This window comes from Caretta caretta, chromosome 5 (genome assembly GCF_965140235.1).
Source record: "Caretta caretta isolate rCarCar2 chromosome 5, rCarCar1.hap1, whole genome shotgun sequence".
Taxonomy (NCBI): Eukaryota; Metazoa; Chordata; order Testudines; family Cheloniidae; genus Caretta; species Caretta caretta.
In genome coordinates, this window is record NC_134210.1 from 95799625 (window position 1) to 95826077 (window position 26453).

Here is a 26453-nt window from a genome sequence, read left to right on the forward strand (position 1 = left end):
CAGGGTCCGGGAAGAGTGATTTACCCTGCCCCTGCAGCTACTCACCATTTTGGGGGTCTCGTGGCTCATGGGTGCTTGCCTGGGGTCAGCCAGTTAGTGACAGGTGAGTGTGTACTGGTGGGGTTTTAAATCACTGAATCAGCGTTGTGTGTGTTGCAAATACTGCTTCTGTAAAATGTTGTGTTTAAACTTCACAGAGATGACCATGAGAGCCCACCCTCCCTCTTTGTTATCGGCGGCTGAATGGCTGCGCAGAATTAGAAAGCGGCCAAGAAGAACCAAGGAGGACTGTGTGTGTGATGTTATGATGCACTCCGCTGCCAAGAAACAGGAATGGAAGAGTGGTGGGACAGCGAGAAGAGGGACCGAAAGGGGAAATGCAGCACGCCAGAATGAAGACACAGATCGGCTCTTCAAGGTTAAGCAGACACGCTCCAGGAGATACTAGCTCTTCAAACCGAGCAGCTCCACGCCCACCCTCCCCAGCAGTCACTGTTGCAAAACTCTTTTCCATGTGCCTCCCAGAGACACTGCCAACACACTCTTATCAACCTCCTGGCTCCAGTCTATACACATGGCATTCCACTCCTCCTCCTCACAGTCCAGAACCGTGGACTCTCACTACCCACTGCACTCAACACCCATCCCTCTGCAGTTTGGCCCTGCTAAAGTACAGTACTCGCTTCATTGTACTCCAAAGAAGGTTGGATATGATCCCTGGACATACACAAATCTTTAGCCATCCTGGGACCCCTCCTCCTCAGCCCTTCCCTTCACTGCTGCTGGTTTTTGTTGTTTGACTCACACCTCCGGTTGTTGTCTTTTATTAAAAGTATTGTGTTGGTTTGAAAGCAATCTTTATTCTATCAATTGAATGCAAAAAGAAGGCTGCAAAGCAACATACAATTATGTTAAATCTATATATTGCATCATGTGCACCAATCACCTCCTAGCATTACAAGCACTGCACTCCAGAGCATATCAACAAATATTAGTGGCTTTCAGCTCCAAATTGCTGCTTCAAGGCATCCCTGATCCTTATGGCCCCACGCTGTGCCCCTCTAATAGCTCTGGTCTCTGGCTGTTCAAACTCAGCCTCCAGGTGCTGAGCCTCTGCAGTCTAGCCCTGAGTGACGCTTTCACCCTTCCCAAATATTATGGAGCGTACAGCACGCGGCTATAAGCACAGAAATATTATCATCAGCCAGGTCCAGCTTCCCACAGAGGCAGCACCAGCGGGCTTTCAAACGGCCAAAAGCACACTCAACAGTCATTCTACATGTGCTCAGCCTGTTGTTGAACAGCTCCTTGCTGCGTTCAAGTTGCCCAGTATATGGCTTCATAAGCCACGGCATTAAGGAGTAGGCACGGTCTCCCAAGATCACAATTTCGACTTCCCCTACGGTGATCTTCTGGTCCAGGAAGAAAGGCCCTGCTTGCAGCTTCCTGAACAGGCAAGCATTCCAAAAGATGCATGCGTCATACACCTTTCTGGACCAGCCTGTGTTAATGTCTGTGAAACACCCATGGTGATCAACAAGCACCTGGAGAACCACTGAGAAATACCTCTTGCAATTAAGGTACTCAGTGGCTAGGTGGTCTGGTGCCAGAATTGGAATATGCGTGCCATCTATTGATCCTCCGCAGTTAGGGAAGCCCATTTGTGCAAAGCCATCTATAATGTCATACACGTTGCCCAGAGTCACGGTCTTTCAGAGCAGGATGCGATTAATGGCCCTGCACACTTTTGTCAATACGAGTCCAACGGTCAACTTTCCCACTCCAAACTGGTTAACCACCACCAATTGATAGCAGTCTGGAGTAGCCAGCTTCTACAGTGCAATCGCCACGTGCTTCTCCAACTGCAGGGAAGCTCTCATTCTTGTGTCCTTGCACCACAGGGCTGGGGCAAGCTCATCACACAGACCCATGATTGGGGTTTTCCTCATGCAAAAGTCCTGCAGCCACTGCTTGTCATCCCAGATGTGCATCACGATGTAATCCCACCACTCAGTGCTTGTTCCCCAAGCCCAAAAGTGGTGTTCCACTGTGGTCAGCACCTCCAGGAATGCCACAGGTAATCTCGTGTCATAGCTACTAGGCGTGGCGAGATCAATGTCTCACTCCTCTTGCCTTTGTAGTTTAAGGAATAACTCCACTGCCACTCCTGATGTGTCGGGCAGAGAGAGCAGTATACAGGTCAACCGTTCGGGATCCATTCCTGCAGCCTGAAAAGGCAGGGTTTGCAGTATGGAAACCATTGAAAGATGGCGCCAAATGCGGACGGAAGCACACGGATTGCTGGGATGCAAAGCAATGCATTACGGGTCATTGGGACAGGACCCAGGTTTCCCCGCAACCCTTCTCCGCCTTCCCACAAGTCTTAGCGGCAGAAGAGAAAGAGGTGCTCTGTGGGATAGCTGCCCAGAGTGCACCGCTCTGAATACTGCTGCAAGTGCCACAAGTGTGAACACGATATTGCGCAGGCAACTGACAGTGTGAACATACAACAGTGGTTTCCCTTCAGCGCCCTCCGAGCGGTGCTGTAACTCTGCCAGTGGAGATATGCCCCAAGTCTTTCTCGCTAACTGTAGAGTCATGTTTCAGAGTAGCAGCCGTGTTAGTCTGTATTCGCAAAAAGAAAAGGAGTACTTGTGGCACCTTAGAGACTAATCAATTTATTTGTACTCCTTTTCTTTTTGTACAGTCATGTGCATGCAGATATTTCTACAAATCTGTTTCGTATTCTGTAAGATCATTGATCATGCTGATGTTTCTCAATGACGGAGAAAGAAAATCAGGATATGCAGTCAAATGCTTTTATCACATCAAGATTCGACTATTGCAATGCATTCTGAGGGCTTGCCTACACTGAAAATGCTGCATCTACACCACGATAGTGCTTCATTGAAGACACTATGCTGATGGGAGGGCTTCTTCAATACTCCACCTCCCCAAAAGGCAGTAGCTAGGTTACCAGCTACATTTAGATTTGGAAGCTGGCAGTGATGCAAAAGCAGCCATCCACCAGATAAATGGGGTATGCTATAAAGAGCACGACACCTAAGACCTGTGAACTTTTAGATCGATTTAAAGGTGCCATCTTTGATCTATCAACCCCTTAACATGCTAGTACTAGCCTACCTAAGACCACCTCACCTCTTTATATACTGCTACAAGTGCAGTCTGTGGAAGAGCGGATTCTAAATTCCCATTGATATGAGAAGGGGCTTGTTGCCAAGATCACACTAAGGATATCAGGATGTCTGGAACATCCTCCTACTCCAATATAGCCTACATCTGCTGACTTTAAGATCATGGTGAAGGACCCATTTGTTTCAACTGGCCTTTGAGGAGAGTTTGGTCAGCATCTCAGTTCTCCCTACATACTAGGTGGTATTGGTATTTAGACCTGTTCCAATGGAGCAAGCTGTTTGTTTTTGTATTTTGAATCGGCAAGGTGTGCAGATAGTTTATACAAAAATGTTTTATTGCTCTGAATTGAAAGAAAAATAATAAATGTAACCGAGACACAGCTAGTACCACATCCTGTTACCTGATGTGCATTTTGTCCCAGGTACTCTCTGTATGCCAAAAGTTGTGGCATCTCTTAGAAGCAAGCATGTAGCTTTTCTTTACCTAGTTACCACGTCTCTCATACCACTATCTGGTGTATGCCAGAGAAACAGGACAACGTTCTCTTCAATGACATATGAGTTTTTCTTCAATAAATCAACTACCACAGGTCACTTGATTAACTGAAGTGGACACATCAGTATGAAATTAATAGTTAATTTTCTGTACACAAGTATTACTCAGGCTCTAAACAATCTGATAAAATTATAGTTTTGTCATATACTGCTTATTACCTGCTACAAAGCATGTTTAAGAACCTGCTGTCACTCAAAGACCTCTGTCTCCCTCTAACCATAACCTTGTGCATGACCTTTTCTTAGGGAAATGTGACTGCTTAGACAAGCCAGCTATAGCCCAATTCTTCTGTAAAGGTTTTAATCCATAGATCAAGGACCAGCTGCTTTCTTCACACTATAGTCTTGTTGAAATTTCATTATTTATCCTGTGTTGATACAGTCACTTGCCCCTGTCAACAACAGGTAAAGGTATTTGCTTGTTCTGTGACCTTTTCCATAACCTCTGATAATCAGTCAGTGAAATCAACCTACTGCATAATTAAATGACAACTGTAAAAGTGCTATTTAAATGTGCAATAATAAGCAAAGTTAGTGACAAAGTGGAAATAGATTTTAGTACCTCCTTTCTCCCAGCCCTGTGCATAATTCACTAATCCCTATGGTTTTGGGGGACTAAAAGCATCACTTCCAACTCTTCAAGAGTGAATTCTTTTAAAAATATGAACAGCGGAACTATCAGATGCATGCACATTGTTCAAAAAGAAAAAAACGTTCAATTTTCCACAGAAAAATTTCCAACTTTTGAAAATAATTGCTTGTTTTATAATCTTGAAAAAAGCCACACTTCAATTCATATGTTGCCTCGATCTCTCTTCATTACAAACATTATTCCTTTTTGTCAATAACTGAATACAGAGTAATTAAAAGTAATACTTTGGACACTTCACTTCTTTCAGTTAGCTGCCGTCTTGGTTCGCTCATATTCTCTCTTTAGGAGGACATATTACAGATGGTTCTGGTTATAAAGCAGTTGCTGTTCATTATGTGTACAAGAGGTCCCCTGAAGGTGGAATAGCTAGATGATCTCAGAGGAGTCCATTCTAATATTCACAAGCCCATACTTTTTCCACTAGAAACCTCATGACAAAAGAACAAGAATGTTTTATTCTTTACAAACTTTATTTTAAAAATATTTACATTTATGTTTCTATTTAAAGTATTCTTCTGGATTCATCTCCTACAAATCGATCAAGAATATTAGGCAGAAATAATTCAAGAGGAAAGTCCAGAGAGAGAGGGAGAGAGAGAGAGATCAAGTAGACTTTTTTCAGTCCATTCAGTATCTGCAGAAGTTTATTTAAAATTTAAATAAATAAAATAAAAAAGTGTTCATTTCAATATTATGCAGTTGACTTAAGCCTAGAACAAAATCATGAATTAGTAATTTTGTTTTATATGTTTCATACTCAGAGAAGGTACAGAGAAATTAGAAAGTATAAGGTTAATTGCTACAGATAGTTTAAAACTAAAAAATGTTAAGGAAACCATTGCTTCAACAACATGCTACATATTTTTCATTAACTAGAAAGCTAGATATCATCCACAAGATACATAATGGGTTTTTCATTGAAAAATATGGCATTTTCCTGGCTTACAGAGCAGTATCTTATTTCTAGCCATTAGGAGAACAAGCTCATGATTTCTGCTGTGAAAGGAAAAAGTTTCATCCAGACTGCCATATTCATTCAATATTTTTCCATTTGTGTGGGATAAAACATTTTCCACTCGAAGCAGTTCCCCATATGATACGGTTGAACAATTTTGCTGGAAAACAGGTTCAATTTTGTTGTTCTTTTAAATTCAAGGAACTTCAGTCTCTAGGGATGCCAATCTTTCATAATCAATGCTGTTCTGGAAGGTCCGCTAGGGAAAGGAGGTAGTTCTATGTTCCTCAGTATTTTTGTTACTCTCAGCAGCACCAAAATCTGATTTTTCAGGCTCTATGTTCGTTCTGTCATTGGCATCACTGCTAAGATTACCAATAAGAGGACAAATTAGATACAATATGAATTTTTGTGATAAGGGCACTTGTCCAATAAGAACTGGACCAACACAATTAATTCATTTAAAAAGACCATTTAACAGCCATTTGATAGTAATGACTTCACTAGCTAGTCTTGAACCAGCAAGCAGGAAATGATCCCAATACTAAACCTCTTAGCCATTTCTATGAAGCCAAATCAAATTGGTTTCACTATTTCAGAATTACCATCATCTCAGAAACTAAATTTCAAGTGGGACATGCTAGTGATTGAATGCAATCAATAACTGTCTCAATACAAAAACAGAATCTCCATACCTAATATAGGCTGATTAAATAGAGATACACTCCACTGTCTGAAAACAACAAAAATGCTTGAAATTTTCAATTGAGCCAGTAAGAGTTATGGCTTACATTATATAATAAAAAAAGATGAAAACAAAATCACTCAAATAAAATTACTGTAATTTCAATTCACGTGTTACTGTCAAAGATATACAAAACCACTATTGTCTATGACTATGAAACAAGAACATACTTTAATAAACAATGTTGACTAGCAAGGGATTTAGACTCACCCTTGATTTTCCCAATAATAATGGGAGCTATGCATAAACAATTAAGGGAGCATATACCCTATTGTCTTCGGCACTAATGGATATGTAATTACAAATAAACAATGGTTTTAAATATGATCAACTGAAAATGCAAATCATAATTAGTACTGTCTCATTTTATTTGTTTAAAACTTTATTATTTAATAAATCTATATTAATTTGTACTGCACAGCAAATCAAACACCCCTCTGCCTCACATCAGAGCCTTTCTAAACTCAGACAACATTGAAGGGTACCATTCTGAGGATGTATCATTTGGTTTTGCTAAAAACTGTGTAATGAGAAAAGATTATGGTTATATGAAACAGTAAAGAGTGTGGAAAGTTTTCAAAGCATACATTTCTCTCAAAAAAAAAAACTATGGACATTTTTTCTTCTACACATGTGGAAAACAATCTGAACTTTCTTTTTTGACTCATTTACATGCTTTTCATGGAATGGATACTTTCCTGTATTTCAGAATCAAATCCTTCTGTGTCATTTCTAGAATGATCTGCTGTTTGGAGTTTACTTTGATTTCCTCGGGCTGCAACATTTGCCATTCCAGTTTCATTTGTTCTGTAGATGTGTTTTTGTGAGGAAAGGTTTTGGCTGTCTTCACTAGAAGTGGCACTGAATTTTTTGCTACCCTTACTTTTCAGATTTACATTGGAATCAGAGAATGAACACTGACTAATAGCTGATTGCTTCGAAGAATGTCCTTTTGTCTGTTCACTTAATTTGACACTCTTCTCAGAGGATGATGGCCTGCTATTTTTGGATGTTTCCTCTTCCTTTCTTTGATTATCCATTTGAGCTTCAGTTTCTCCCCATAAGTCTTGCTGCTGTTGAACAGTGACCTGAAATTCTTGTATTTCTCTGGGAATGGCACAAGTATTATTCACAAGAACCTGAGAATGGATGAGGCCAGGAAGAGAAAGTTTGATGTCTCCACCAACATTCTGAAGCAAAAGATTCAAAATAAAATCAAATTTCTTAATGAAGCCAGGAAGCCACTAATTTAATTTACTGTACTTTTACACAGTCATCTTTGTAAAATACATACGTAATGAAATTGGATGAGGGTATATTTTTAGAATATCCTTTACTTTTTACAGAAAGTTCAGTTTAGGAAGGGGTAGGGAGGGGAAGAGAAATAATGAGGCCTTCCTATAATGGGTTAAGTTTCAAAAAAGATTCAAACCAGATTTAAAATCAGTTGGAGACAGCGTAGACAAGGCTCCAGAGGCCAGAACCACAACTAAATCAGCAACAAAAACAGTTTTAGCAACAAGATCCTCATCTACAGTAACACTCCAACTAGTTTTAAAGCTCGTTCAGCTTAACTAATATTGAAACTGATTTGATTTAGTCAGAGTGTAGACCAGTCCTCATAATTCCACAGTGTCCTGCAGCTGGTAGCATGCTTGTAAACCATTTGAAGTACTTTTAATGTGGATGTGAAGCATGTTACAAGCATGTTACAGGGTTACAATGATATTGTAGCATAGCAAATTTTCCTGGGGTAGACCAGGTTTTGGATACCCACTCATTTTTTAACCTGGCAGTTAAGATCCTCTGGAACACTCAAGCTGACAGCCCCCAGATCTGCACATCTTTAGAATGGGTGTTCTTACTGAAGGGCTCAACTCTGGAATTCACTTCCCCTTAGTCCAACAGACTCAAAAAAGTTTGTTAACTTTCAGAACATGCTGCTAAGCTTTATCTTGTCAGCACCATATTACAAATTTATACTCGCCTGATGCTTAGGATTAATGGCAGGTTTAACATTTAATATAAGCGCCCCGCCCATCAGGGCAAGAAATGTGAACTTTATACTAATGAAAGGGGAAATTCCCAACTTTTCCATGGAACATGCAGCACTTGTTTCTAACATCAGATTTTAAAGTTGTAACACCTATATATAAAACTAATTTAGGTAATTTGTAGACATTTCTAAATTGTATTCAAAGTAATTCTCTTCCCTTTCCAAAGCTTCTACAGCAGGAATCATGCTAGCTAAGAAAACCTGACTTTTAAGTATAAGAAATACAAAAAATACACCATTTAAAATGATTTTCTGTAAAGAGTGACACATCCAGAAAGGTGTGGTACTTGTACTGGTTTGGGATAACCTGCATTACTAATGGATGGTTTTCACACTTCAGTAGTATGTCATACATTTATATTCACACAGATTTTAGACACACACACACTTCTGCACATGCCCCCTTTACACGATATAGGAGATTCTGAGGCTCTAAGAAATGTTCATGTGTCCTTTACCAATGTATGAATATCACATACAGTGGGGTAATAACCAGAAAATAAAGTATACTACCACAATTATTCTTCAGATTTTTCTCCCCGACACTTACTTTGCTATTCTGTGTTTGTTCCTGTCTTTCTTCCTCATAGGATTTCTCTTTTTGTATAATAGCAGGTTTGCTGACAGTAGAATTCATTTGGGGATGGCCCAACAAACCAAAATCAGATTGGTCTATCCCAGCTATTGTAGCAAGTTGCCCAAGTCTGTTAAAAAAAATGTATGTAAAATGTGATCTTTCCAGAATGAGCAGTAGTTACCTGTACCAGAGGAAGAAAGAGAGCTGTTGCAAAATAAATATTTGTTTGAATTTTCCCTTTTAATTTTAGGCTTTTCTAAAGCCTGGGGAGTCCAAGGATAATTAAAAATTATGGCTACTGTAAGCTACAGGAGTTGCCTTCCTGCTTTTGCACTACAACTAAGACACCTTCAACTGGGAAGCTAAGAAGCAGTAGAGATGGAAGGGTTGCTGGGAAAGGAAGAGTAGATGCTTGTATCTTATGCGTTACCTTTTCTGCCCAGTACTACCAGAAAGGCAGATTGTGATATTATTCATTGTTAATAAAACTAAATTTCCCTATTAATCCCGATTCCCAGTGAAATCAATGGGGCTATATATGCAGTCAGATAATATTCAATGTGAGCAAGAAAATCAGTTTGGCCTAGAGAGAAGAAAACCTTACAGTTTTTGTCAAGCAGATCAACTGACAGGATTACAACACACATCTTGTGGTTCTAGAATACAAAATAGTGACCTGAGAGGAAAAAATTCAAATGACCAACAAAAATCCCTGTTAACATTGACTAAGTATACAAGACAGGATAAAAATTAATTTAAAAACATGAACACAGTCATTCTTGAACATTTTTTTCTAAGGAAAATTTTTTATTTCAAAGGTCTTTCTGACTTAAGAAGTCTCATTCCCAAAGAACTCATACTAAGAATAATTCACTTGTCTCAGATTAATCCTACTCTTAAATGACAGAAACGACACACACATCAAAAGGAACATGCAATACAAGTACACACACAAAAACAATAGTGAGGAAAAAAAGTACCATTAATTTAACTTATTCACTACTATCCCTTCCAAAGCGTTTACAAGCTGATCCACCACTCCTGCACTGATGGAAAGCAGCAAGTAGTAGGAAATTTCCCTCATCAATGGGGAGTACAAAAATTTCCAACTAAGACTGACCCCATGAAGTACATCCCTCGGCCTACACAGCTTCCCACAGCCCCCATTGGCCTGGAATGGCAAACTGTGGCCAGTGGGAGCTGCGATCGGCCAAACCTGTGGATGCTGCAGGTAAACAAACCATCCCGGCCCACAAGAGGATTTCCCTGAGGGGCCGCGTGCCAAAAGTTGCCAATCCCTGGTCTAGAGGCTCTATGGACAGTCCCTTCTTAACTGGAGAGTTCACGTCTGAAGTGATATCCGCACAGGAAGAAAAAAGTTCTTCCATCTTTCTCCAAGTGCAATGTGTTCATGAGGTAGTAGACATATTTTTTGGAGTAGAAGCCGTTTGGAAAGCTACCTCTATCACTGCTGAATCAGGGACTGTGTGATAGAAAGAGCTGTGTGAGTGGAACTTACAAAAGCCGTATTTGCTCATAAGACATGGGAGAATGATCGAAAGCCACTAATTAGTCAACTTTTAATCATCTGGCCTACAAAATTCATTGGAGATTTTTGGATTGAGATTTTCCTGTGTTTATTTCTTCATCTCAGACAAGACCACTAAAGAGCCAATCTTAAGGTCCAAAAATATAACTTGTTCATTTAATTCTGCCATAGCTTTTGTGTGGCCACGCTTTTCTTTTTTGATTTAGACCTGTAAGTGTATACCTTTTAAGGGTGGAGAGGAAAGCCTCCAGGCCATGCTCTCCATTCTAGGGTTGTCATGGCAAAGTCATACTGTATTTTCTGAGACAAGAAAAAAGCCAATGGGGGAGAGGAACTGTTCTTGGAAAGACAGTAGAAGGTTCAACAAAACAAACTCAGGCTGCCGCCTCTAATCAGAGTCTGAGACCAGAGGTCCCATGTGCAGTCGGAGAGGGAACTCCCCTCTCAGCACTTGGATTTCTGACAGCCATATTTCCAGAGCTGCTGGGAATCGGAGGTGACTCCAGTAAAGAATGCTTGGTAAGAAGGAGAAGAAACTTCCTTCTCTTAAGAAAAAGAAAAAGAGGAGGGAGTTGGAGATCCTAAAAGTCTATCCTAGAGACAAGTAAGTAAACTTGATTTGGTTTAGCTTGGGTGAAATGAGGAAAAAAAATTGGAGAGGGGGAAGTTTATTTTCTATTTATTCCTAATAGTGCATGCCTCCCCTCCAGGTGTTTAGGTGACCCATAAAATCCTCCTAGATACCTGAAGGGTAGGCAGGCCCTATCAGGAGGAAGAGGGGGAAGATTTAATAGGAAAAGGTAAAATACTCAGATATTACAATAACCTACCCAGCATCTTTAAGAAGGTCTAAAAAAGCATGAAACTTTTGGAAAGAGGTCTCAATGCTGCCCAGAACACCTTCATCTTCCAGAATCATGTTGGTTACTGACTGTGCATGAAGAACCTCAGACAGAGAGAAGTTTAGATTCCTTAACCGGGCATTTTCAACTTCCAGCTACAAAAAAGGGTGAGAAAAAAATAAGTATCACTTAATGTTATCACTGAGGATGATATAAACCTTGAAAAAGGATGTAAGACATTTCAAACTGTGCTCTTTTAGGTGAAAAAAGTGTTCCGTGAAACTCTTTAAACAACCAAGTGTAATCATTATCCACAAAGAGGCACCTCTTAGCAAAGGTTAGTACTCTCTTTATATTTAGTGTTACAAGTGTCTAAAGCAGATCTCAGATTGGGCGAGTACAGTGGCACCTTTCGCCAGCTGCCTTTTTGTGACCAAGAATGTTCGCTTTCATTGAAGAAAAAAAAGCAAGTCTGCAGTGTAGCACTGTCCTCCTGTATTTGGAATAGCTTTGAAAGCTGTGAACTGCCCCCCATACTTCTTAGTAAGGTCTTACTTCAGATGCACATTGAAGATGATTAGAATGTCAACTCTAAGGCTATGTCTACACTAGGGACCTTACAAGAAGCACAGCTGTACTGATGCAGCTGCACGGCAGTAAGATCTCTCATGTAGCCACTCTACGCCAACAGGAGAGAACTCTACCCTCAACATAATTAAACCATCCCCAAAGAGCAGTGGTAGCTATGTCAGCGGGAGAAGCTCTCCTAACAACATAGCACTGTGCACGCTACCATTTATGCTGACGAAACTATGTCACTCGAGGGGTGTTTTATTCACACCCCTAAGTGACATAAGCTTTGCCAATGTAATTGGTAGTGTAGACATGGCCTAAATATTTCATTGTTCATGAAAGCATGCAAGTAAGGAGAGGGGTTTACAGATCTGCACAATCTACTGCGGGTGGTGTTTGAAAGAGTACCATGACTTATCTTTTTTCTCCCCAAACAAGGAACTTAGCAGAGTAGAGCATCTGATCCCCATTAAGGGAGAGCCAAGCCAAAAAAGCCCAGCAAGACATCTAAGCGCCCCACCAATGGGAAGCCAAGCCCTAGGAGCTCAACAGTGCCCACAGATATTATTCCAAACCTACTGTGGGACAGCCAAGCTCAAGCTGTCCAATGACACCTAGAGTGTACACACAATTATATTTTGGACATCTGCATCCTGTACTGGGAGTGATGCCTCATGGCAACTCACATGGATTGAGCTTGGAAGAGTACTGCCACATTTAAACCCCAACATTTAACACCAATCTAAACTCTATAGAAGAACCCAAATCCACTCATGTATTCTGTTTCTTTGAAGCTGAGTTTTGTTTAAAGGAATCCTATTTACTTGTTACTCTCTAGCCAAGATACTCTTACTAGTAACTCCACAGAGAAATAGTTAATTGATTGCCTATTATAAATCACAAGCAAAGACTGTTCACTTTTTGCTAAGAGTGATTAATCGAAGTGGCCTGGATGCTAGATACTGAAAGCACACTGAAACAGCAGCTGGGCTAAAACTGGAGTTCAAGACTCTGAAATAGGACCAGCAGTAAGAGACCAAGAGGGCAAACACACATGACTAAATACAAATGTCACCATTTCTCTCAAGCTGGTAAATGACACACATTACTTTGACCTTAGTTATTCACACCTTTTCTTATCTGGGACCACAGCAATGCAATATACCTGGGCATGAAGCCTGCAGTATTTAGGAAACTAACTAGTACAGAATGCTGCAGTGTGTCTCTCAGCAATACAGGCTACTGTGAAGACATCAATCCTGTCCTCTGTTCCACATTGGCTTCCCACAGAATACAAAAAATTGAGTTCAAGGTGTTTGTCCCCATCTTCAAGGTGCTCCAGGATATCTAAAAGATCACCTAAAGCTCCATGATAAAGACCATGCTCAACAATTATGCTCCTATGCCACAATGGAGCTCATTATAATAAGGGTGAAGCTCATGTGTATGGAAGATATAACATCCTCAGAAGCCAATCCAAGTCTGTGGAATGAACTCCCTCAGGAGCTAAAGACCATCATAAACCTCACCACCTTCAATGCCAAGTGAAATATGCATTTCTTTGACCTTGCCTTCTCTAGCATATAGCAGCATGTATATTAAACAACATTCTACCAAAAAAGTCACTCCCTTGTATGCACTTCTCCTCCTGCAGAGATGGTGAGAGAACAAACATGTGATGAACGTTAGTCACGTCACTTAGTACACAACTGGAAAGTGTTTAGATATACCAGGCTCATCAATATACGAAGAGCCTCTATAGAAAATAATGGAACTCATCATTTTTAAGCAATTCAAAACCAGATTTTTTTAAAAAATTAGTTCACATAATTTGGCTTGACCATTATATAATATATTAATGCACACCTAATTGTCATTGATAGTTACTCCAAACTAAACATTTAGGTAATACAACGTATGCAGCTATAAAAGCAAATGTGAACTGATATTTAATATTAAACAAACAATAACTACCTCCATTATCCGTTCATCGGCCTTTACTCTTGCCCTTCTTTCTTCCTTTAATTTTAAAAGGCATTCTTCCAGCTCTGTCTGTCAGAAAGTAGAATATTATCTTTAAAGTATCAGACACACCTAAATACTCTATAAATATATTTGTGTTCTCACTGGATGTACACTTTCATTATGGATATGATATAGTTGACTGCAAGAACATCATTTTTGGTTTACTAATATGTAATTTTGAGGCAGTGGGGAGATTTGATGGTGAACAAAGGAGAGGGAAGTACTTTTTGTTTTTTAATAAAATGACATTATTTAGATTAAAATAAAAAAGTTTAAATGCGAATAAAATGTTTACTTTAAAACTTTAAATGTTATTGCCAACATTTTTCAATAGTTTTGTGTCTCCAACTTTAAATGCAGGGATCGTTTCTGTTTTTCTTTTTGTCTGTCTTGTTTTAAAAATAAATAAGTCTAGCTGGTCAAATCTCAGAGTGGGGTTAGAAAAAGTAAAATGCATTTTTACTTGATAGCTACATTTATGCTTTTGGTAGGTATTTATCATCCAGGATTATGAATGTTTACAGGAATATGAAGATTTCAAAGTTATAGGTGTTACCCTCCAATACTAGATCTCCCCTCAACTGGTTACTTGATTGGATTAAAGAGGTTCTTTATTTTAATACTTTTATTTTTCAGGACCCCAAGCCCTCTGTTAGGGTTAATAAGCCATATTTATTATTAATATTATTATAAGGCAAGAAAATAAAGATCTCAATCAAAATTAAAGAATTCAGATAAAAGAAAGCAAGACTAAACTGGAATATGACATTTTGGATTATACTCCTGTTTAAAACCATGCTCCAAGACCACCAGTGTAGGAGAGATTCTTGAATACTGATCAGTGAAGATGGAAATCTGCACAGGCTAAAAGGAAAGTAGAGCAGAGTTGTAGCAAAGATGTATACGACGAGGGCTGGAGAAGCTATTGGCTGCCTCTCCTGAAGTGACAGGTCACACATGGAGCTTATTCTGTCAGGACTGGCCAACACTGCTATTAGAAGCACTTAGAAACGGATATTCTTCCATCCGTTATCCCATTTAAGGTACTATAACTAATGTGGTCTTGTGGCACCAAAGAAAAAAAAAACAAACCAACAGTTACTTGTCCTTATAACTGTGATTCTCCCACATGATTACATGCATGGATCCAAAATGTAGGTATTGTGCACAGCCTCTGAACTTTTTGGATAGTAATGTCTTTTGGTGCTACATTTACCACCATTCAAGTTCACATTAGTGAACAGATACCCAACTGGCATTCAGTTCCTTCCTCTAATATCAATAATCTATTGTAAGACGCCAAAATAGTGGGTAAGAAGGGAAGTTAGTGCACATGGATGCAATCAAATTCCCATCAGTGTCCAAGACAGAAGGAATATTAAAAACGATACTCCGGTGGAACCTTAAAAAAAAGGTCAGCTCTTTTAGGAGGTGGGAGGAATGGATCTAGGGGTAAGCAAGAGGTCTATTGCAAGTTCTAGAACACACTTAGTTAAAAAAAGGTGCTGACGGAATTACTCAGTAACAAGTTACAAACAACTCCAAGTCCAGGACTTCAGCTAGGCTTCTCAAGAGTTTCTGGAAAGTCTTGCAATCCTGGGTTAGGGAGGCTGGTGGTTCAAGTGACAGGATCATTCACAGACTAAAAATATGAGAATGGGCCTTCTACAGCCTCATCTTCCTCCAGGTATTCAGAGCCAGAGGCGAATTTATGCAAGGACAGCTATTGATATGTAGAAAGCCTCACAGAAACTTATCTTAGAGACATATCTAGCTGGATACAGACTTCTTCCTTCACAAGTGCTAAAGGTACTTACCTATGGCAGAGTTTGTGCCATCACAAAGGGGACTTGGTCTTCGCTATCACAAATCAAGAAAAAGGGGGACTTGTGGGGCGGGGGGAGAATTCAGAGATGCTCAGGAAAACATTCCAATAATGCCAAAACTGATTTCTTTTTGCCAGTGTGTAACTCTACATTAAAAATACCCTAAGAGCATAAAAAAACCCTCAAAGATTTTTCTGAGGGAACAGACAGCAGATGTTACTGCATTCCTGCTTCTTGCCTACATCAGAAGAAATTGCATAACAGTTGGGGCTGCATCTCCTTCTGCATTGTCTGATGGGTAAGTGAGGACAACAACAAGATATGCAGATTGTGTGCAACAGAGACACTAGTATTCAGAAAGTTCCATATTTGCATGCTGAGGTGCATACATCACCTCATCCTGGAATCCAGGCAGGCAATGTTTGAAGAACAACTTTGGAGTCAGCCATAGATTTTATGGATCTGACCAATTCTCAAAGCGCTCTTTGCAACATCATTTAAGTTTTTCTCTAACGTTACCAAGCAATTCTCTTGTTTTTAGGGATTTAAAATAGCAATATACTTTTGCACTGGGAACAAACTTGGTTCAGCATTCAAAGGGTGGCAAAAGTTTATTTATTTTAATGTTTGCTGTTTTGGCTAAGTCACTACATTTCTTCCCAGGGCAAAAGTTTATAGCACAGTTAAACCCTTGAAAATAGAGGCTTGTAAAAATAAATAAAAATAAAATAAAATAAAAGGATAAACTTTCAAATGGTACTGCAAACAGCCCTACAGTAATTCTTTAGGTCTAACAATTTCATTTGCATAGGCGCTGACTCCGAGGCTGGAGCTACAGATGCTAACTTTCCAACGTGCTGTGGGGTGCTCACTGCTCAACCCTCTGCTCTGCCCCAGGTCCTGCCACCACTCCACCCCTTCCCCCAAGCCTGCCATGCCCTCGCTCCTCTCCCCTCCCCACCAGAGCCCCCTGTACACTGCGAAACAGCTGATTGCGGCAGGTGGGAGGCGTGGGGAGGGAGGGGGAGGCGCTGATTGGTGGGGCTGCAAGTAGGACGGAGGCACTGGGAGCTGGAGTGGGGTAACGGATGTGGGGTTGCTGACATATTACTGTGCTCTTTGGCAATGTTCATTGGTAAATTCTGGCTCCTTCTCAGAATCAGGTTGGCCACCCCTCTATTACATTATGTAATTCTTTAACTAGGCTCTGCCAGTTTAATATACCACATGTAACAGACTTCTTAATTATCATTATTACATACTTGCCCATCAAAAGTACATTAGGTCTTATACATTTGCCCAATAATGCAAATACTACTGGCACACTGCTTACTACTATTAACAGTTCCAAAAAATCAACTTCAGTAGGATTTACTGAAGGTGGTAGGCACTACCACTGAGAGTAAGTGTTTGCAGGATCAGACCCTTAATTAGGAACTTGCAAATAAATGTCTGCACTGTAGAGAGGAAAAAATAGTTTCTGGTGAATCTCCTCCTAAGTATTATTAAAGCCAAAATGTCAAGTGTAGTTGACTTAATTGCACCCATTTGTCATGTTAAAACAGGTGCATGTGCCAGGTTTGTTATGCAGCCTTGGTACTCACTTTTGAAATGTGTCCTTTAGTTAGTTTACCCTCTTCTGCAATCCTTATGCAGAAAATCGTTTACTGAAATTTGTCAAGGGGAGTTATATCTCCAGACAGTTTCTGACTCGCGTAAAGTGAAGCACAGAGAGAAGACTGTCACAAGAGCCTTACAGAATTCCATGGATACTACAGGGATAGGTTTAAGGAGGAAACAAAATCGGTCCTTAACTCCTTTGCAATTATGGTTTCACATTAGATCGCTAATACTAGATAAATTACCAGACAGATTAGCCTTTAAAAACTAAAAGGAAAAAAACAGGCTAACCCTTTTCACATATTCTATAAACACCTGCAGTGCTTCTGTAAAGTTAGAGATTGCACTATGTGGAGGGTGAAGTCCACCATTTAAATCACTATTTACAACTGTATAATCCTTAGGGCTTTCCACTCTGCATAAGAGCCAGTTCAAGCACTTCTGATTCCCTCTAGTGGAGGGAAGGAGTATATCAGTTCCTATTTTTATTTAGTTTTGAAAAACATTGGCGTTTTCATTTAAAATTTCAGAATCGCTTTACCTTGTTTTAAAAATGAACTACACTAACTATTATTATATTGAATATAAGAATTAAAGAGATTGTAAGTTGCCATTATGGCAAGAAGCATAGGACAAAAGGAAGCAATGAATTTAAACGCCACATTATGTCATCCTTTTCACATTCAATAGTACTCTGACTCTTGAATAGTCGCATTGAAATAAACCGACTACCCACTGCACCAGGAACTACTTACTCAATGTGACAGGTATCAGAATCTGGCCCGCAGTTAATAGGAAGGGCAGGACACTGTGAAGGCATTTTTCAGATATGTTTCAAAATGCACTGAATTTGTTCACTCTCCAAGAAAAGCTTAGTTCTAAATATAAAAAAATACCTACTCCCCATATCCTCCATCCCCTTCCCAGGCTAGGATTTTTCAAGTAAGACATGTAGTAGGTTCTCCCTTTGCAAGAGAACCTATATTGAAGTACAGTCAGTCATTCTGCTGTCTCCTCCATGTCCCAATAGTTCTCTATGTTCAGAAAGAGCATAGATCTGCCACTAAGCTAAATAAGTTAATATTTTATTTATTTTGATTACATAAAAAACAATCTATGTCCTTGGATAAATCTTTAAGAACCTAATCAGTACAATCAGATACAATGAGTGATAGCTCAAATGGAGTGATCTGAAGCTAAAACGACTGCAAGTGTGGGGTTTAAAATTATGTTAACTTGGTGGCAAGGTATCTTTTGCAAACTAGATTCTCAACAGCTAGCATTTCAGTGTCTAGTTATTCTACCTGAGGGGGAGTGTTTTATAGTAATACGACTATATTACCATATCAGTATTACTGAACCATTAAAACAAACCCCTTATTTTCCTTTTCTTCCACACATCATTATAACACACTCTGTATGAAGATGTTTGTAGCAGCTGTCAGGGAGTCTTGCTGTCACTCTTCATTTTGCTATAGATAGCAGGCAAAGGAATCGGGAAGAACAACGAGGAAATGAAAAAGATGTTACTGTAAAGCTCGACTGCAAATGGAGCTTTAAAGTAACTCTAATTTCAATTTACTTTTAAAAACATTTTTGTACAAGGTACATTAAAGTATTTTAATTAAAAAAAAAACTATGTTAAAAATACATTTACTCCCTCTATGAATTTTTAAGGAAACAGAAATAACCACCTCATTATTGCTCTTATAGATTCGTACATCAGGAAACATTTTACAGATACATTAGAAGCAAGAGGAAGACAGAGGACAAGGCAGGCTCATTCCTCAAATGAAAAGGGAAAGACAGTACCAGAAAACACAGCAATGGCTGAAGTGTTAAATGCCATTTTTGTTTCATTTTCACCAAAAAGGTTAGCAGTGATCAGACAACTAACAGTGAGTACCAGTGTAAATGGGGTAGGATCTGAAGCTAAATTAGGGAAAAAAACAAATTAAGAATTACTTAAAGTGTCTTCAAGTCAGTAGGACCTGACAAAATACATCCTAGAATACTTAAGAACTGGCTGAAGAGATCGCTAAGCCATGAGTGATTATCTGTGAGAACTCGTGAAGGACAGGAGAGATCCCAGAAGACTCAAAAAATGCAATATAGTATCTATCTATAGAAAGGGGGCACTAAGGAAAACCCAGGGAGTTATAGACCAGTCAGCTTAACTTCGGTATCCCAAAGATAACAGAGCAAAAAAATCAAACAATGAATTTGTAAGCATCTAGAAGGTAATAAAGTGATAAGTAACAGACAACATGGATTTGTCATGAACAAATCACATCAACCCAATCTAATAGCCTTCTTTGACAGGGTGGGGAAAAGCAATAGATGTAATATATCTAGATTTTAGTAAGGCTTTTGATACTGTCTCTCATGACTTTCTCATAAACAAACTAGGGAAATACAGCCTAGATCAGGGGCGGGCAAACTTTTTGGCCTGAGGGCCGCATCAGGTTTCCGAAATTGTATGAAGGGCCAGTTAGGGAAGGCTGTGTCTCCCCAAACAGCTAGGCATGGCCCGACCCCCATCCGCCCCCCCTCCGCCCCCGCTTCTCGTCCCCTGAGACTCCTTCCCCATCCAACCCCAACTCTTCCCTGTCCCCTGACGCCCCCCCCAGGACCCCTGCCCCACCCCACCCCCCACAACTCCCTGTCCCCTGACAGCCCCCGGAACTCCCGCCCCTGATTGCCCCCCGTTGCCCCATCCAACCGCTCCTCTCATTCCTGACTGCTTCCCCCCCGGGACCCCTGCCCCATCCAACCACCCTGTTCCCTGCCCTCTGACCATCCTGCCCCCTATCCACACCCCAGACCTGACCACCACCCTGAACTCTCCTGCCCTCTATCCAACCCCCCCTACTCCCTGCCCCCTTACCGCACTGCCTGGAACACCGGTGACTGGCGGTGCTACAGCCACGCCGCCAGAGCGCCAGGACAGGCAGCCGCGCCGCCCAGCTGGAGCCAGCCACGCCACCGCGCAAGACAGAGCGCCCGGTCAGGCTGCGGCTCTGCAGCTGGGCTGCCCGAGAGGAGCTCGCCACCCAGAGCATTGCGCTAGCGGCGCAGTGACCTGAGTCTGCGGGGGAGAGGGAACAGCAGGGCCAGGGGATAGTCGATCGGGCCAGGCAGGAGGCTCCCGTGGGCCAGATGTGGCCTGCGGGCCACAGTTTGCCCACCTCTGGCCTAGACAAACCTATGATAAGGCAGATGTGCAACTGGTTGGAAAAATGTACTCCGAGAGTAATCAATGATTCACAGTCAGTCAATCTGGAAAGGTATGTCAGGTGGGGTCCTGCAGGGATCTGTCCTGCATCCCGTTCTCTTCAATGTCTTCATAAATTATTTGGATAATGGCATAGAAAGTACACTTATAAAGTTTACAGACGATACCAAGCTGGGAGGGATTGCAGGCACTTTGGAGGACAAGATTAAAATTTAAAATGATCTTGACAAACTAGAAATATGGTCTGAATTAGATAAAAGAAAAGGAGTACTTGTGGCACCTTAGAGACTAACCAATTTATTTGAGCATGAGCTTTCGTGAGCTACAGCTCACTTCATCGGATGCTGTAGCTCATGAAAGCTCATGCTCAAATAAATTGGTTAGTCTCTAAGGTGCCACAAGTACTCCTTTTCTTTTTGCGAATACAGACTAACACGGCTGTTACTCTGAAACCTGAATTAGATAGGATGCAATTTGATATGGACAAATGCAAAGCATTCCACTTCAGAAGGAATAATTAATTAATTGCAAAAACACAAAATGGGAAATGATTGCTTAGGAAGGAGTACTGCAGAAAACAATTTGGAGCTTACAGTGGCTCACAAACTAAATATGCGTAATACTGTCGCAAAAAAATAAAATCAAAACATCATTCTAGCATATTTAGCATGAAAAAAGTCAGCAAGACACAAAAAGTAGTTCTTCCACTCTACTCAGCACTGATAAGGTACTGTGTCCAGTACTGGGCACCACACTTCCAGAAAGAAATGGACAAACTGAAGGAAGTCCAGAGGAGAGCAACAAAAATTATTAGAGGTCTAGAAAACATGACCCCTTAGGAAACCCTGAAAAAACTGGGTTTGTTTAGTCTGGAGAAGAGAAGACTGACGCGGGACAGAATAACAGTCTTCAAGCATGTAAAAGGTTGTTGTAAAGAGAAGGGTGACAAACTGTTCTCCTTAACCACTGAGGACAGGAGCTGTGCTTAAAATACCCTGTTGAATGGAGGCATATACGCCATATGTTATAACAGAAGAACGCAAATATTCAGAGTTCCCTTTCAGTGATTATTTACCCATTTAAACCTAATTCTAAAACCCCATTTTTCTGGAAAAATAGAAGCTCTATGCACTCATCTTTTGAAAACTCTGAAGAACTAAATTATTTCTTCTTACCCTTAATTGTTGATATCGTCTTACATTAGTTTTAACTGGGGATTTTGTCAAATCAGAATCATGCATAATGTCCTCTAAAGCCCCTTCTGTTTCTTCAGTTTCAGATGTAGAAGCACTTTCCACTGTCACTTTCACAGGAATGCCTGTCTGCTTATATGAAATAAGTGAACATACGAGCATTATTAAACAATGCTTAACAAGGAAATAAGTCATATAATATTAGTGAACACTTCCAATTAGAAGCTGTCATCCACCAAGTTCTTTCTTCTGAATTAGTTGCAACATGTTCATTTTAAATAGTTCCACACAATCTAGAAATAAGTGTGCATGTGGAAGGAGAATGATAAATCCTTTGAAAAGAAATTTCTATGCCAAAATGGGGCAGAGTATCACCTGTCAGATGCTTTTACTTTATTTGTAGCCTCTCTTTACACTCGACTTGAAACATTTTATTCAACCAGGAAGGGTATTTTTTAAGCACCAGAAACTATTAAAATATTAATTGTTTCATTATCATAACAATGGGCACAGAGGTAAATGTTGTGCCTGGATGGTAAATTTTTGTTACAATTATGACAGGGTTCTTCATGTTTGTATGTAAGCATGATCTCCACAGAACATACAGTGCAGTGGTTGTGAGTGACAACACATTTAGCCTCACTGCCTCAGGAAAATCAAAAACAACAGTTTGACAGTTGTTATTTTGAAACACTGCAGTGTCAGTAGTGTGTAAGACACTTAATAGTACAAATAAAAACATGGGGAAGGATTCTCCCCTCAGTCCCTGAATTCTGCTGTAACAGTGCATAGGGGCCATAAAAGCCCCTTAGCAGACGAAGGGAGAATTCCCCCTACACAAGTAATACATAAGATAAATCCTAACCACTGCCTTACCCAGAGATCTCCTAAGTTCTGTTATGACAGATGGGAACCTGACTGCCTGCAGGCAGGAGAGGCAGTTATGGCGCACAGTGCTTCAGTAATTCTGCACAGCTCTGGGTTGCAAAGATGCTCAGAGGTACCCCAGGCAAGGTCATAACTTAGAGCAGCTCCCTGAAATACTAAAGTTATGCTGGAAGCTACTTTAATTCCTGATCAGCTCAGATTCCAGTTGAGACGTTATTCCATTAAAAAAGTGACGTTATTCCATTAAAATCACACCTAAATATGAGAATGGCAAATTTTGCTGTAACTGTCAGGGCTCTTTGCCCCCTACAGACAATTTTTTTAAATTACCATCAATAAGATAATCATGCTTTCAGTAACAGATGTAATGACGTCAACCTCAAAGCAGAAAGAAAAGGAGGACTTGTGGCACCTTAGAGACTAACCAATTTATTTGAGCATGAGCTTTCGTGAGCTACAGCTCACCTCATCGGATACATACTGTGGAAAGTGTAGAACTTTTTATATACACACAAAGCATGAAAAAAATACCTCCTCCCACCCCACTCTCCTGCTGGTAATAGCTTATCTAAAGTGACCACTCTCCTTACAATGTGTATGATAATCAAGGTGGGCCATTTCCAGCACAAATCCAGGGTTTAACAAGAACGTCTGAGATGGGGGGGGGGGGGGCGGAGGGGCGGGTAGGAAAAAACAAGGGGAAGTAGGTTACCTTGCGTAATGACTTAGCCATTCCCAGTCTCTATTCAAGCCTAAGTTAATTGTATCCAATTTGCAAATGAATTCCAATTCAACAGTTTCTCGCTGGAGTCTGGATTTGAAGTTTTTTTTGTTGTAATATCGCAACTTTCATGTCTGTAATCGAGTGACCAGAGAGATTGAAGTGTTCTCCGACTGGTTTATGAATGTTATAATTCTTGACATCTGATTTGTGTCCATTTATTCTTTTACATAGAGACTGGCCAGTTTGACCAATGTACATGGCAGAGGGGCATTGCTGGCACACATCACATTGGTGGATGTGCAGGTGAACGAGCCTCTGATAGCGTGGCTGATGTTATTAGGCCCTGTGATGGTGTCCCCTGAATAGATATGTGGGCACAGTTGGCAACGGGCTTTGTTGCCAGCTTCCTGAGGAAACTACAATCCATCGGTGATCTTCCTGATAACACCATCCTGGCCACTATGGATGTAGATGCCCTCTACACCAACATTCCACACAAAGGTGAACTACAAGCCGTCAAGAACACTATCCCCGACAATGTCACGGCTAACCTGGTAGCTGAACTTTGTGACTTTGTCCTTACCCATAACTATTTTACATTTGGGGACAATGTACACCTTCAGATCAGCGGCACTGCTATGGGTACCCGCATGGCCCCACAGTATACCAACATTTTTATGGCTGACTTAGAACAACGCTTCCTCAGCTCTCATCCCCTAACGCCCCTACTCTCCTTGCGCTATATTGATGACATCTTCATCATCTGGACTCATGGAAAAGAAGCCTTTGGGGAATTCCACCATGATTTCAACAATTTCCATCCCACCATCAACCTCAGCCTGGTCCATTCCACACAAGAGATCCACTTCCTGGACACTACGGTGCTAATAAGCAACGGTCACATAAACACCACCCTATACCGGAAACCTACTGACCGCTATTCCTACCTACATGCCTCCAGCTTTCACCCTGACCACACCACACGATCCATCATCTACAGCCAAACTCTGCGATACAACCGCATTTGCTCCAACCCCTCAGACAAAGACAAACACCTACAAGATCTCTATCAAGCATTCTTACAACTACAATACCCACCTGCGGAAGTGAAGAAACAGATTGATAGAGCCAGAAGAGTTCCCAGAAGTCACCTACTACAGGACAGGCCTAACAAAGAAAATAACAGAACGCCACTAGCAGTCACCTTCAGCCCCCAACTAAAACCCCTACAACGCATTATTAAGTATCTACAACCTATCCTGAAGGATGACTCAACACTCTCACAAATCTTGGGAGACAGGCCAGTCCTTGCCTACAGACAGCCCCCCAACCTGAAGCAAATACTCACCAGCAACCACATACCACACAACAGAACCACTAACCCAGGAACCTATCCTTGCAACAAAGCCCGTTGCCAACTGGGTCCACATATCTATTCAGGGGACACCATCACAGGGCCTAATCACATCAGCCACACTATCAGAGGCTCATTCACCTGCACATCCACCAATGTGATATATGCCATCATGTGCCAGCAATGCCCCTCTGCCATGTACATTGGTCAAACTGGCCAGTCTCTATGTAAAAGAATAAATGGACACAAATCAGATGTCAAGAATTATAACATTCATAAACCAGCCAGAGAACACTTCAATCTCTCTGGTCACGCGATTACAGACATGAAAGTTGCGATATTACAACAAAAAAAACTTCAAATCCAGATTCCAGCGAGAAACTGTTGAATTGGAATTCATTTGCAAATTGGATACAATTAACTTAGGCTTGAATAGAGACTGGGAATGGCTAAGTCATTATGCAAGGTAACCTATTTCCCTTGTTTTTTCCTACCCGCCCCCCCCCCCCCCATCTCAGACGTTCTTGTTAAACCCTGGATTTGTGCTGGAAATGGCCCACCTTGATTATCATACACATTGTAAGGAGAGTGATCACTTTAGATAAGCTATTACCAGCAGGAGAGTGGGGTGGGAGGAGGTATTTTTTCATGCTTTGTGTGTATATAAAGAGATCTTCTACACTTTCCACAGTATGCATCCGACGAAGTGAGCTGTAGCTCACGAAAGCTTATGCTCAAATAAATTGGTTAGTCTCTAAGGTGCCACAAGTACTCCTTTTCTTTTTGCGAATACAGACTAACACAGCTGTTACTCTGAAACCTCAAAGCAGGTGATTGGTGCTAGTGATTTCATTAGTATTCTTCCCTCAATATCTTCTATAAAACAATTAACCGAACTCAAAATATTTTGATTTAAGCTAAATTTTAAAAAAACAAAAAACAACTGAGGCCTGTCTACATGAGAACACTGTACTGATTTAGTGAAATCAATGTAATCCTCTCATGTGGACATTTATTTCAGTTTAAGTCAGTATGGAATTAGTCTTCACAAAGGCTTGAGGGGGGATAAGATATGCTGTAGTATGGAGTTTTCGAACCACAAACATCCTTGATAATAAAAAATGCAAAGCCATGCCATCTTAATTATCTTCTTCTTAGTTATGTTGGAGTCTTACAAGTATAGATTTGCTTAATTTAAAAAAGAAACTCAGCAAATAGTATTAAAACCACTTATTTGGCAATTTAAAAAAAAAACCTGACACAAAGGAAGAAAATAAAACCTCAAGTATTGCTTAAAAAAAAAATTCTTCCCAAATGTTCCCCAAAGTGTGACCATGAAGTGTTTTCACACACACAGTTTCCATGTTTCCAGGAACCATTTAAGCCATAAAAAACACACTCCACTTCTGTTTTGTCAGCAAAAACAAGTGGTTTTATACTGGAAGCTCTCTGGGTACAAAGGTTTTTTTTTTATTTGTTCAGCATATTATCTACAGTACTGCAACATGCGCCTACCTAGTGATATGTAGCTGATAATCATACCTGAAACTTCAGTGGTAACTCCTGGGTACCATCCACTGGGAATCCCCTACAATGATATGTTTAAATCAGGGTGGGTTTTTTGAGAAAAATATTGTAATTTTGTCAACACTGCAATTTCAAGGTATAATTTTGATTAAAGGTCTTGATCCTACAAATACACATTGCTAAGATATTCAAAAGAAATAAAAGTTAAAACACGGTATAAAAATACTTTACAGGATTCTTTGAACAAACTCATTAAAATATCGTTCTGTACAACAAAGTAGCTCTACTTTCTAATCAAGATTTAGGCCACGCTTTCAAAAGTAGGTGGCTAAAGTTAAGCTCCTAAGTCCATATTTAGAAACCTAAATAAGCAGCCTAATGTGGCACCATTGCAGCTGCCTT

The 26453-nt window shown here is 40.5% G+C and overlaps 1 protein-coding gene across 7 annotated transcripts in view; it reads right to left on the reverse strand.

The window, feature by feature from the left end:
• Positions 1–4813: 4813 nt before the first annotated feature.
• Positions 4814–26453, reverse strand: part of CEP78 (centrosomal protein 78) — a 52794-nt gene continuing 31154 nt past the window's right edge. For 6 of the 7 annotated variants that reach the window (XM_075128700.1, XM_075128699.1, XM_075128704.1 and 3 more), the window contains 6 exons: positions 26067–26112; positions 21541–21690; positions 13634–13711; positions 11075–11241; positions 8669–8822; positions 4814–7252 (listed from right to left, as the gene is read on the reverse strand). In XM_075128700.1, coding sequence (XP_074984801.1) covers positions 6731–7252; positions 8669–8822; positions 11075–11241; positions 13634–13711; positions 21541–21690; positions 26067–26112 — 1117 coding nt within the window. In that variant the 3' untranslated portion in view covers positions 4814–6730. The remainder of the gene's footprint in view (positions 7253–8668; positions 8823–11074; positions 11242–13633; positions 13712–21540; positions 21691–26066; positions 26113–26453) is intronic. The other variant, XM_075128703.1, reaches the window with a different exon arrangement.